Source organism: Haliotis rubra, unplaced genomic scaffold (assembly GCF_003918875.1).
Source record: "Haliotis rubra isolate DU_JTF1 unplaced genomic scaffold, ASM391887v1 Scf118, whole genome shotgun sequence".
Lineage (NCBI taxonomy): Eukaryota > Metazoa > Mollusca > Gastropoda > Lepetellida > Haliotidae > Haliotis > Haliotis rubra.
Window position 1 is genome coordinate 1,433,675 of NW_025765092.1, and position 15,062 is coordinate 1,448,736.

Genomic DNA, 15,062 nt, shown 5'->3' on the forward strand with positions numbered 1-15,062 from the left:
TTGCTGCAAGGTGAATATTATTTTTACTGAAGGTATTTCTTTTACCACTACTCTAATAGTCTTTAGTACCACCGTAATTGTTCTTGCGCTGAATGCTGCCATGTATTGTGTACTCTAGTATATATGTCATGTTACACCCAGTTGCAATAGTACTCCGCGCTCAGCAGCTGGAAGTATTGCTGTAAGCTATAAAAGTCGACTGAAAAATTTATAGGGGGTTCTCACCTTCTCCTGTTTCTGATCATCTACTCAGATGTCAAATCTCCCTTTGTTTTAGACATCAGAATATGGGGGGGAGAGATTATTATATGGGTTTATAATGTTTGATCAAATCTCCTTTTGTTTAAGGCATCAGGATATGGGAGAGCGATTATAATTTGGGTTTGTAATGTTTGATCAAACTCTCTTTGTTGTTTAACGTCACACGGCGCAAAGGACGCTGAAGACCAATTCAAACGTAACTAACGTTGGTTGCTGAAGACTAGTTTTAACTCGAATCTTCATGACTTTACGAACAGGGGATGTTGAACATCAGCAAGGATACGAATCTTCCCCGAATGTTCACGGTTCCACTCCGGTGATGTGTGGTATCATCATGGTGCTACATGTACCACAGGTGGTGTGTGGTATCATCATGGTGCTACATGTACCCTGGGTGGTGTGTGGTATCATCATGGTGCTACATGTACCGCGGGTGGTGTGTGGTAATATCATGGTGCTACATGTACCACAGATGGTGTGTGGTATCATCATGGTGCTACATGGTGATTACCACACACCACCCGGGATACATCACCATGATGATACCACATACCACCTGGGGTACATCACCATGCTGATACCACACATCACCCGGGGTACATTACCATGATGATACCAAACACCACCTTGGGTACATGTAGCACCATGATGATACCACACACCACCCGGGGTACATGTAGCACCATGATGATACCACACACAACCCGGGATACATCACCATGATGATACCACACACCACCCGGGGTACATGTAGCACCATGGTGATACCAACATCGGCCGGGGCACATATAGCACCAGGATGATACCACACACCACCTGTGGTACATGTAGCACCATGATGATACCACACACCACCCGGGGTACATGTAGCACCTTGATGATACCACACACCACCTGTGGTACATGTAGCACCATGATGATACCACACATCTCCCGGGGTACATGTAGCACAAGGATGATACCACATACCACCCGGGGTACATCACCATGATGATATCACACATCACCCGTGGTACATGTAACACAAGGATGATACCACACATCACCCGGGGTACATGTAGCACCATGATGATACCACACATCACCCGGGGTACATGTAGCACCATGATGATACCACACATCACCCGGGGTACATGTAGCACCATGATGATACCACACATCACCCGGGGTACATGTAGCACCATGATGATACCACACATCACCCGGGGTACATGTAGCACCATGATGATACCACACATCACCCGGGGTACATGTAGCACCATGATGTAGCACCACACATCACCCGATACCACACACACCCGGGGTACATGTAGCACCATGATGATACCAAACATCACCCGGGGTACATGTAGCACCATGATGATACCACACATCTCCCGGGGTACATGTAGCACCATGATGATACCACACATCACCCGGGGTACATGTAGCACCATGATGATACCACACATCTCCCGGGGTACATGTAGCACCATGATGATACCACACACCACCCGGGGTAGATGTAGCACCATGATGATACCACACATCACCCGGGGTACATGTAGCACCATGATGTTACCACACACCACCCGGGGTAGATGTAGCACCATGATGATACCACACACCATCCGGGATACATGTAGCACCATGATGTTACCACACACCTCCCACAAGTAGCACCATGATGATACCACACACCTCCCGGGGTACATGTAGTACCATGATGATACCACACACCACCCGGGGTACATGTAGCACCATGATGATACCACACACACCCGGGGTACATGTAGTACCATGATGATACCACACACCACCTGTGGTACATGTAGCGCCATGATGATACCACACACCACCCGGGGTACATGTAGCACCATGATGATACCACACATCACCGGAGTGGAACCGTGAACATTCGGGGAAGATTCGTATCCTTGCTGATGTTCAACATCCCCTGTTCGTAAAGTCATGAAGATTCGAGTTAAAACTAATCTTCAGCAACCCACGTTAGTTACGTTTGAATTGGTCTTCAGCGTCCTTTGCGCCGTGTGACGTTAAACAACAAAGAGAGTTTGATCAAACATTACAAACCCAAATTATAATCGCTCTCCCATATCCTGATGCCTAAAACAAAGGGAGATTTGATCAAACATTATAAACCCATATAATAATCTCTCCCCCATATTCTGATGTCTAAAACAAAGGGAGATTTGATCAAACATTATAAACCCAAATAATAATCGCCCTCCCATATCCTGATGTCTAAAACAAAGGGGGATTTGATCAAACATTATAAACCGAAACAATAATCGCTCTCTCATATCCTGATGTCTAAAACAAAGGGAGATTTGATCAAACATTATAAACCCAAGTAATAATCGCTCTCACATATCCTGATGTCTAAAACAAAGGGAGATTTGATCAAACATTATAAACCGAAACAATTATCGCTCTCTCATATCCTGATGTCTAAAACAAAGGGAGATTTGATCAAACATTATAAACCCAAGTAATAATCGCTCTCACATATCCTGATGTCTAAAACAAAGGGAGATTTGATCAAACATTATAAACCCAAACAATAATCGCTCTCTCATATCCTGATGTCTAAAACAAAGGGAGATTTGATCAAACATTATAAACCGAAACAATTATCGCTCTCACATATCCTGATGTCTAAAACAAAGGGAGATTTGATCAAACATTATAAACCGAAACAATTATCGCTCTCACATATCCTGATGTCTAAAATCAAAGGGAGATTTGATCAAACATTATAAAAGTGCACCCAAGATGGCAATAATCGCTCTTTGTCACATATCCTGATGTCTAAAAACAAAGGGAGATTTGATCAACCATTTTAAACCGAAGTAATAATCGCTCTCTCATATCCTGATGTCTAAAACAAAGGGAGAGTTGATCAAACATTATAAACCGAAACAATAATCGCTCTCTCATATCCTGATGTCTAAAACAAAGGGAGATTTGATCAAACATTTTAAACCCAAGTAATAATCGCTCTCCTGCTGAGCGGGGATATTTTGATGTCTAAACACAATACAGGCATTCAGGCAAGATTTGATCAAACATTATAAACCCAACAACAACATTGGCCAAGCTTGGAAATAGGCCTTGCCTTGATATCCAGTTGTTGTTTTTTAACATATGATCAACACAACATTGGCGTCTCGTACACACCGTAAATCAGATACAATATTCTTCTTGTGGAAGCAAATTGATATACACTCTTACAAAAGAAAGAAACGCATGGCGTTTTCAGCAGTTCATTTCGATATATTTTGACAGCAATCGTCATTAAGACAAGTCCTATGTTTGAATCACGTTAATCATGTCGTGGTTAATGTGTATTGCACGCAAACGCATCCCAGATGTGTTTGAAGACGAAAACGATACATGATAAGTGCATGCAGAAACTGTTTTCCACGTAATGCACCTGCAATGTGTCGGACATGAGTAGAGAAATTGACCATAGCGTCCAAATATGCAGAGATTTGGTGCCATTCATACGCGCCTCTCTCCTCATCGTCTCTGGAACCTGTGTTTGTGGTATAACATGGCCACCCCTCCTGTCTATGCTCTGATAAAGTTGGGTATACTGCCCGTCACACTTGGACTGTGTCTTATATGCGAGACTGAAAGTGAGGACATTGTAAAACATCAACTCCTATACTGTGACAAGCTGGTAGAAAACAGGAACGCACTGAGCGAGCATCTGTTTGATAACGTGTCTCTTGACACGTATATGAGACTCGAAGATGCTGAAGACGAGGTTAAAATCCTCACATACCTTGGTTCCATTACTCCCGTTGTGCAGGACATGACTCTCGATAGCTGGGTTAGGTTCATGAGCATTATTGCAAAACGCATCAGTGCATGGAACCTAGCCAGCATTCTGTATTTATAAGAATAGCATGCAATGCTTTGTACATATTGCCCAGTGATCATCTGTTGCCAAGAGCTATGATTTTTTATGTTCTGTTCAATTTTTCAAATATTATTGAACTTTCTATTTTGTCACAAATGTGTGTTATGCTCTAAAGATATATACATAACTGGATGTATAACTCATCAAATCATTGGTGGAAATAAAGAACATTCATTCATTCATTCATTCATTCATTCATTCATTCATTCATTCATTTGTCTTTCTAACGCTGTTTCTAAGCGAGACACGCCCCTATGTATATAGGTACCTCCCAAGTACAACCATGTTGTCGATGTCAAACCCCATGTCGCAACACCTCGCCTAATAATTTGATGTATATTCAAGTTTATAGTCTGCTCAGGTTTAACTGCCATATAGTCGACGACGGTTTTCACATTAAAGTCTACTCAATCAATCTAAATATATTTACCAATACCAACACCAAAGGTTATTCCTTAATTTCGCAGGAAATGGAACTGACCGAAGGAAATGTTAAATGTCCTGTTTTCGGAGTTCCATGGAACAGGCCATGTGACTGAGTAACCATAAACATATCTGCTTTGCAGTTACATACAAACATACACAAAACAGAAAGAAATTAGAATAATTGGTAATAGCAGATGTTTGCTATGTACAACGAGGTTGTACGGGCAGTGTCGAGCTAAAAATCCCGTAAATCCCTCGAACTTTGGCCTCGTGATGTATAGACCCATTCAACTCGCTAGTTCACTTGTACCCCATACATGTATATCACAACACTTTATTGCACTTAGCAACGTTTTGATGTAGATTCGTATTCAGCGCCAATCGACCAGTTCATACAACTATGGGGGCGGTGGGGTAGCCTAGTTGTTAAAGCGTTCGCTCGTCACACGGAAAACCTGGGTTCGATTCCTCACATGGGTACAATGTGTACCCATTTCTGGTGTCCCCCCGCCGTGATATTGCTTGAATATTGCTAAACGCGGCGTAAAAGTAAACTCACTCACTCAAACTCATACAACTATGAAAAACTACAATCCTAGTAAACGATGAATGAATTAATGTTTATTTAATCTCCTCATTTCTGTTTACATTTTACTTGATAAAGGACTGTATTGATGGACACGCTATGATCATATTTCTTTAAACATTACTACATCTTTATCTGCGTAAGTTCCATGTTGTGGTGGACATGAAACTATTCACTATGAAGTCAAATAACACGGTAGCGAAATACAATGCCGGTTATGTCTATGAAATAATTGGGAACAATAACTCGGGATACTTTTCTCCATTTCCCCTCCTTCTCTAGGGAGTCCATGAGGGGCTCCAGTCGATCCTTGTATTCATCCACTTCTCTCAGGTACACTTCACGCATTACAATGCATATAATTCCGCCTGGAAAAGAAAGAGTTCCTTGCAATAAATATGCCATGTCCTATAACCTTAGATTTATCTATGAATCAAACGGAGAAAGTTTGAATTATCTTCTCATGGGGGAACGGTATTGAATGTTTTATCCACACAAACGGAAGAGTTTAAGACAGAAACGGCTTGAAGCTACAACAAGCTTTTATTTAAAAAGGTGGATGGCTCTTGAAACGCTCAACTAAGGGACTTAACTGAACCAAATAAATCACAAAATACGGAAACCCATGAAGTACATTCAAACACTATTTCTATATTGAATAATGCCATACTTATGGGTTTCATACTTCCGGGGTAACACAAATCTCCCTAAACCTCTGAAGGGTTTCATACTTCCAGGGTTACACAAATCTCCCTAAACCTCTGAGGGGTTTCATACTTCCAGGGTTACTCAAATCTCCCTAAACCTCTGAAGGGTTTCATACTTCCAGGGTTACACAAATCTCCCTAAACCTCTGAAGGGTTTCATACTTCCAGGGTTACACAAATCTCCCTAAACCTCTGAAGGGTTTCATACTTCCAGGGTTACACAAATCTCCCTAAACCTCTGAAGGGTTTCATACTTCCAGGGTTACTCAAATCTCCCTAAACCTCTGAAGGGTTTCATACTTCCAGGGTTACACAATCTCCCTGAACCTCCGACGGGTTTCATACTTCTAGATTTACATAAATCTCCCTAAACCTCTGAAGGGTTTCATACTTCCAGGGTTACACAATCTCCCTAAACCTCCGACGGGTTTCATACTTCCAGGGTTACTCAAATCTCCCTAAACCTCTGAAGGGTTTCATACTTCCAGGGTTACACAAATCTCCCTAAACCTCTGAAGGATTTCATACTTCCAGGGTTACACAAATCTCCCTAAACCTCTGAAGGATTTCATACTTCCAGGGTTACACAAATCTCCCTAAACCTCTGAAGGGTTTCATACTTCCAGGGTTACACAAATCTCCCTAAACCTCTGAAGGGTTTCATACTTCCAGGGTTACACAAATCTCCCTAAACCTCTGAAGGGTTTCATACTTCCAGGGTTACACAAATCTCCCTAAACCTCTGAAGGGTTTCATACTTCCAGGGTTACACAAATCTCCCTAAACCTCTGAAGGGTTTCATACTTCCAGGGTTACACAAATCTCCCTAAACCTCTGAAGGGTTTCATACTTCCAGGGTTACTCAAATCTCCCTAAACCTCTGAAGGGTTTCATACTTCCAGGGTTACTCAAATCTCCCTAAACCTCTGAAGGGTTTCATACTTCCAGGGTTACACAAATCTCCCTAAACCTCTGAAGGGTTTCATACTTCCAGGGATACACAAATCTCCCTAAACCTCTGAAGGGTTTCATACTTCCAGGGTTACACAAATCTCCCTAAACCTCTGAAGGGTTTCATACTTCCAGGGTTACTCAAATCTCCCTAAACCTCTGAAGGGTTTCATACTTCCAGAGTTACTCAAATTTCCCTAAACCTCAGAAGACCCACCGAGATTGACAATGCTATTCCTCTTCTCTCCGGAGCATGTCAACTATTATTTTAACAATTAACATGTACAAAAACCATCATGTACACTGTTAATCCAAGGATTGAGACAACTAATAGATCCACACATTGATTTGCGATTTTATATAAATTATGTATGTTTAAGGGCCAATATTAGGTCCTATGAGGAATACCAAGAATTGCAACAATACCGAGTCTACGTCCAAGTTATAGAAAATACTTTTTGCACCAATCTATGTACAACCTCAGAAAAGCATGCCTATCTAGAGGTATCAAACTTGCTATGTGTGGCTCCAAAACACGACCAGAACAAGAATTACGTGACCAACACAGAGTGCAAATCACAACGCGATCTTAGCGCTAAGGTGATCGGAACTCCCATCGTTTAATATAGACTTACGATCGTCGTAACTCTGAGATCGCTTTGTGGAGCGGGGACCTGGTATTTACCTGGTTTTACGATCCGGATCAGCTCCAGAATTCCGGAACAAGGAATGTGTCCCTCTCCCATGCCGCCGCTGGTGACGGCGCAGTCGTATGTATCTGTAAGGTTATTCAGAGCCCATTTCAAATTTAAACATCACTGCCAAATAACCAGCGTCTCGTAATGTAATTGTCAGGCTAAACACACAAAAATAGAAATATCACAGACATAATATAATCAATAGATAGCAAGCATTCTTCTATAACTTAGACTTTCAAAAGCGATAGCAAGAGAATAATAATGTTTAATCAATTGCATTGAAAAGAAATCAATAGACAAAACCAAACGCATTCTTCTCTAAATTAGATATTTCAAAAGCATATAGCATAAAGAGAATAATTATAGTAAGCAAAATACACCGAAAACAACCCTCGCCAAACATGTTGATATCCTAAAGATTTTCAGACCTAGCTGAAACGCTCTTGACTACACAAAGTTCGCAGTAATAGATGGTATTGGTATTTGATCTTCTGACAAGGTTAAAAACAACAACATATGAACATATTTAGCCTCTCCGCTTCACATGCCTTCACATTGAAATGAGGACCAGCTTACCATTGGGGATGGCCAGGGGAACCTGACACAGATACTCGTTATAACACTCCTCGTACAAGCCCTTCTTCTGGGCTCTCAGTAGCATCCTGCTGGAGGGCTCCAGTGCATCAATGTGGACAAACCCATGGGACTTCAGCTGCAACAAAAGCTATGCTTAATATGTCTTCTTGAACACCAGTTACATGGTGAGCACAAGTTTCTTACAGGTCTGATCCATATTCTCAAGCAAAACCCCCGCAGGGTTACTACATATACTAGGGAAATATATTTGACAGTTTATACTTGAAATGGGTACTCGGTCGGATAAGTCGTGTGACTATAACCTTCTAGCGCCTTACAGACAGCTCGGGTTATCCGGGTAATAATGAACTGTCTGTTTGTATGCGCTTCGGGTATGCATGCACTTGGTGTATGGAATTTAGCGCTGTAGAAGTACACAATATTATAACATTATATTATATGTCTGCATGCATTTAGAACGTTGAGCCCCTGTATTATCGTCCCAGATTCAGTAAGCTCACCTGTTCAGCTACGAAGCCAGTTCCTGCACCAATGTCTAGAATCTTCTTCTTCTCCCTGTCGCTTTCAAAGTAATCAGCAACTGCCTTGCCTGCAATCATGGGTCCCTTGTACCGACCTGGACACATATCCTGAAATACATCGGCTTAATAGAAATCAATTAAGGCACTGCAGCTGACCTGCCGTTTCTGGAAATATTGGTTAAATGGTAAAAACCTGAAAACGTGTTTGCAAAGTGGGTCATACAAAGCTTAAAAGCCGGGCCGACAGAGGAAATACATCCACATCATGTTCCATCATACCAACAGATATCGCTCGTAAAATATTCTCAGCGGTGGAGCAAAATAATATCATATGAATGTTATGTTTCCCACTAAATACCAACTTCGGATCTGAGACAACATGCCCGAGATTACAAAGACAAAAGTTCAGCTTCGTAACGTCATAGGTTTCGAGTGAGTGAGTTTAGTTTTAAGTAATGATGTAAAACACCCCTGCCAAACTGTAACAAATTAGAATGTTTTATTATCATTATTCCTGTTGTTTTGTTGTTTTTGTTGTTGTTGTTTTTGTTTGTTTGTTGTTGTTGTTTTTGTTTGTTTTTGTTTGTTTGTTTTGTTTTTTGGTGTGTGTTGTTGTTGTTTGTTTGTTGTTGTTTGTTTGTTTGTTTGTTTTGTTTTTTGGTGTGTGTGGTTGTTGTTGTTGGTTTTTTTTGGGGTGTGTGTTTTGGTTGTTTTGGGGTTGTTGTTTTTGTCTGACCTTACACTTAGATAGAATTGTATGAGTGGTGGGGTACTACGATTTGGACATTTATCAGTGACAATCAGTGATGGCACCAAGTGTTCAAGGGTAAACATATCCTGCCCTATAGTTAACGTCCTGTCCATAAGAAAGACACAAATGTAAATTACTTTGATTGTCTACCATTAAATCTACGAACTGACTTGACGAGGGTTTTGATGGTGAAGCCTGTGCTGTAAACAAAATGTGTGGCTCCATGGAATTAAAATAAAAATAAAAACATTCAGACTCTGAAGGAAGTAACCAGCTGGGAAATGTAGACTTTATATGCTGGATCTGGTCTATTCCTCAATATGAAAGTGCATTGGACGATGGAACAATTGAATTCAGACTCTTGTCGTATAACTCATGTATCCTCCAGAAACTAACCACATACCTCTTTGAACCTATGTCCAGTTTGTTACATAAACTGCAACAAAAGAGAAATGTTTTAACTTTGAAAGGATCTATCTGCTCCACACCAGAACACCTCGAGTCGGAAACTACAGTACTGACGACGACGCCTTCAGGAACAACAACTACCCAGCTAGACTAGTGGACCAGACCATCAAAGCAACCCTCATCCCAAGAGAAAAGACCCCACGCCAACAAACAGCTCCAGTGTTCACGACCTGCCCTGCCAGGTACAGCCAGCTATCTAGTCAGTAGATCCTATAAAGTTGGTTGGTTGGTTTGTTGTTTAACGCCACACTCAGCAGTATTCCAGCTATATGTCTATAAATAAACGAGTCTGGACCAGACAATCCAGAGATCAACAGCATGAGTGTCAGTCTACGCAATTGGGACACGATGACATGTGTCAACTAAGTCAGCGAGCCTGACCACCCGATCCAGTGAGTCGCCTCTTACGACAAGCATGGGCTACGTTATTTGCCTGATGACATCAAGATTGCAATCTACATACTGTGCTCGGTTTGATTCCATCTTCCAGCATGACGGTTGTACGTGGCCGTTCCTGACGTGATAGACGCCTCATGTCAAATAAATAGTCATGGTCTTTTTTGGACAATGATGCGTCAAATTTAGAAATAACCTCCACGTAATTTCCACTGAAACGTTTTGAAAGCTTTTCTGAGGCTTTTTCTGAGGCTTTGTATGTTGCAACCCAGATCCAACAACGTAGACGCCCTTTGAAATCCCCGTAGAAAGCACGCGGTCAATTGTTCCTTAAAAGCTGTCAATTGGACACTCCAGTGGCTGGAGCTGTTAGGATATTGCTCATCAGGAAAGGGAAACGAAAGCACACATTTTACTTTGGGATTATTTTAAATAATCAAACACGTTAATTATTTTGAAAATTGTTTTGATTGGGGCTTACAAATCACACAAAATGTGTACGTGTTGCCGAGCCAACCCCCAGATATGACGTGGACCAGCGTAGATACATTCGGTTAATATGATGCCAGGAAATAGCAGAGAGGTCTGGATGCCGGCAGCAAGCAGTCGTCCCATCACTGTGCTCCTGCTGATGTGGTGACCCAATGCTGTGGATACTGATGACGTCACTGTGAGCATCCGGTTGCGCAGATGGAGAATGGGTAGGTGATGGTCACCTTGCGGGGTGGTCACTCACGGTCGTCTCGGTCTGGGACTGTCTGGCCAGTTTGGTTGTGGCGTATCATTGACAATTTGACCGGTATGTAAACAGCATCAGATCATCGACATATCATATCCGTATTATTTTGAAAAGATAGACAATGAAGGTTTTGAAGCTGAGGATGTGGCTTTATGAATACCTTGAGCAAATGTATCTAACATCAGTGATGGGGACCACACAGGCTTGAGCCTAACTAGTCAATTGAGATGAGTGAGTGAGTATGGTTTTAGGCCGCTGTTAGTAATATTCCAGCAATATCGGGGGGGGGACACCAGAAATGGGAGTCGAACCCCTTGGCTGCCACACCGCCCCCACTGGCAGTTCGGAAGATGCAGAGCCTACATCACAATATGAGGAACCTTCATGAAGCCTCACGCAACACGTTTCTCATAAATGTAATGCATCAAAAGGTTTTCCTATTTCATTAACATTGAAACGTCCTGGAACTAATTGAATCGTCAAAACAAATGCAAATCAGAATGACAATTCATCTTTTTATATATTATGTATTGATAGATTAATACGTTCGTAAAAATAAAGTAGCTTTTGAATAGGCAAATTTACTTCCAGGTGTGCATTATTTCTGCATCATATGTAACAATAAGCAAAACATCGTCCAGTCTGCATAAATGTATAAGTGTTCCTGTTGTTTTAGACTAACAACTAGTCTCTGAAATGAAAATATTTTACAGAAAAGAGCTCATAATTAAAAACATAAAATATCATGAAAAGGAGCCCTGAGACTTTCTTCTGAAGCTGTGGAAATCTAGACTTGACACATTTTCTAGACTTGCATGGGCTTTCTGGGATATATTTGCTTCAGGGTCTGTATGAGAGACTACTGTTGTTTCTCAGATGAGTGTATTTCTTTTTAAAGAGCGAAACTGTCTCTTGGTTGTGGTGGTGGTGGTGGTGGTGGTGATGGTGGTGATGATGATGATGATGATGATGATGATGATAGTTTAAATTTATGGACAAAGTAGTCTGTCCTGATTCAATTCAATGTAGTTGCTATATGGCTAAAATAACCGATTATATGCCGGGGGGATAAAAATCACCGAAACACCCCAGAGAGGTCGTGTGCGACGACATTCGACAGCCAAACGACAAGATATGATCTAAGCCCTCCCGAGAAGAATGACGATGGACATCATCCAGGTGACAGCATCAGAGTCGGCGGGACTCTTTCTGTGCGCTTGAAACTATTTCCGTGTCTTGTAGAGGGCGTGGTCAAACACGCTATTGGTGTGTGCTTCGACGTATATTGTAATACCGTGGTAAAATGTAATATACTGCGGTAAATTGTAATAGTGAGGTAATTTGTCTTAGAACTGGAGCAATTTCTGATGGGTGCTTGTATTAGCTACTACACCTCAATTCAGTGGAACCGTCATGCCAGAATCGGTTCCTGTTTGTCTTTCATAAATGTTGAGATTTTGTTGTGATCTTAATGTTTTCAACATATTTTACTTCATGCATCTCTATCGTTTGTGCTTTTTAAAGTAAATTTATTTAAAACCAGTTGTAAGGTTTCTTTGGCCGTAAGTTTAGGTGATATGTATATTATTAAGTTTGCCGATGTGGAATATGAGTGAGTTTGGATTTACGCCGCTTTGAGCAATATTCCGGCAATATCACGTGGCCATCATGTGAGGAAAGAAATACATATAAGATGCCGACGCTTCGAAATTGATCCCACTTAAGACAGTTTCCTTCAGGTTTTGAAGACAGATCTGGTTTTCGATTCCCTGCTTGAAAAAATCAAAATGACCTTTATGTCAAAGACATGTCCATTCCAGTTCTAGGTCCCCTGATTTCTGAAAAGAGCTTTTGTTTTCACCAATACTTTGCTCGGGGTAGTTAGAAGTCGTGTTCGTTCAATGTGGCCAAACACAAGTAAAACTGGATAATGTACTGGGCGCCATGAAGGCGTTCTGTTTCCCTGATTCTGAAAAAATAGCCTTTGTTGCAACCAATCGGGTACTAGAAGACCGGGCTTAGTTGTAATAATGCTGACTGTGATCTAAAACCAATATAACTGGGTAACTTACAGGGCGTCTTGAATAGTCCTAATTCCATGGTGACCCCGATTCCAATTGGTATGTCTTCGCTATAAACAATTTTCAGGCTGAAAGTTATTAAATTTCTCTGGCACATTATGTTAGCTTTATTCACCAGCACCTGTGTTTAATGCATCTTGAATATTTGATCATATATGGTCCAAAAGTGATTAATTATACTATATCAGGTAGTGGTACACCTGACATCGTCGGGACCGCCTCCGTGGTGTAGTGGTTAGAGCGTCCGCCCGGAGAGCGGAAGGTCGCGGGTTCGATCACCGACCGCGTCATACCAAAAGACGTTAAAATATGGTACTTGTTGGTCCCTGCCTGGCGCTAGGCATTAATGGGTACAACAAGGACTGGTCGGCTCGGAGTCAGTATAATGTGTCTGAGTGGGGTATTCATGCTTCACTGCGGCGTGGTATCCCAGTGGGCTAGCACTATAAAACAAGCTTGAGTCTGGGCTAGTACAAGCAGGTGCACATACACATACACACGCATGCAGGCACGTCGTCATATGAGCGAAATATTCTCAAGCACGACGTTAAACCCAATTTCACCTCACCTCACCTCACCTCACCTCACCTGACATCGTGAGTATTTACTAGTGGTTCGTAGATACATGTCCATGGCACTCTGGAAATTACACAGTCGACTCTGCTATTACCAGATATTTTGTACGAATACAGCCGCGTAGCAAAACAAATTTTTCGTGTAAACCCGATAGGTTGCAAAGCTATATATTTAGATAGTATTGGTAATTTACCTAACCTTTTTAGCAACAATCATGTGTAAGCCCGGGCTTTTTTTTATAATGCTAGCTGCGCTCCTGGAATATGGAAAATGCCCAATGTTTGTAGTCATTCGTTGGCGTCAGCTGCTAACAAACATTGTACGTTCCTACCTTCTCATATTTCGTACTCCAGGTTGCATAACATTCAACAGCCTGCGCATGTGTTATGCCCTTCCTGTACACAAGACGTGACTCCCTCTCAGCCTCGGAGTCCTCTTCGTCCCAGACGTGGACAGCACCAACGGGGATGTTATCCTCACACATGTTAGATACAACACTAGGTTCCTCTTTGTTCGTAAATTGCAGTAATCATCGACGTTAATGGAAATGAACGGCCTTTCATTGACAATAGTCCTTTACACCAAGCCATGTTCCGGATCAAGTTTCATAATTAATATTCTCGTACATGTAGTACATATACGTTTTCTGATATACACTTTGGGATGAAATGTAAATTGATTTCAGAAAAAGATGCAAATGTGCTGATTAGCTTTCTAAAAAAACTCATACAGTGCATGACCTTTGAAATTCCATTTTAGAAATGCTCTTTGGCAACCATGCTTGTCGTAAAAGACGATAACAGGATCGGAATATTGCTAAGAATGGCGTTATGCAAAAAACGATCAAATCCAATCGTTTGCTAGTATTCGACACCTCGCTTGTGGAACTTTGACCTCACAGTCTCAGTGATGGGTTCTGGAACCAGCAAGGTGTCAAGTTTCTGAAACGATCTGGCTGCATTTCTTTACACCTTCTATTTTGCTGACATAGAGCTTATGTACAGAGTATATACATGTATATGTACAGAGTATATACATGTATATGTACAGAGTATATACATGTATATGTACAGAGCTGAAACTGGTACCTATGTTATCTAGTTACATCCCGTGGTACACTGTTGAAGGGATGTTATACACTAAACGCCAAAAGAAACGTTACCCTCCTACATTTACGAATTACTTAAAAACTATCAAAGATATGTTAGAAGGTATTAGTTTACAAGAAAGCTGAACAACACAGCTTTATGCAAATCACGAATAATAGTTCTCAAATGCATTCATATTTAGGTGAAATGCATCTTTTTCAGAAGAGTTAAATTGTCCTATTTTCGTCCACGCCCAAATAAACCAATAACAGTGATTTAGATGTCCCA

The 15,062-nt window shown here is 41.3% G+C and overlaps 1 protein-coding gene across 1 annotated transcript; it reads right to left on the reverse strand.

Moving 5' to 3' along the window:
• Positions 1-5,216: 5,216 nt before the first annotated feature.
• On the reverse strand, positions 5,217-14,228 carry LOC124259375. Its single transcript, XM_046693504.1, has 5 exons — positions 14,018-14,228; positions 8,655-8,783; positions 8,134-8,269; positions 7,545-7,637; positions 5,217-5,569 (listed from the first exon to the last, which is right to left on the reverse strand). The coding sequence occupies exons 1-5, from the start codon at positions 14,168-14,170 to the stop codon at positions 5,385-5,387; spliced, it is 696 nt and encodes a 231-aa protein (XP_046549460.1). The 5' UTR covers positions 14,171-14,228; the 3' UTR covers positions 5,217-5,384.
• Between the last annotated feature and the right edge of the window lie 834 nt (positions 14,229-15,062).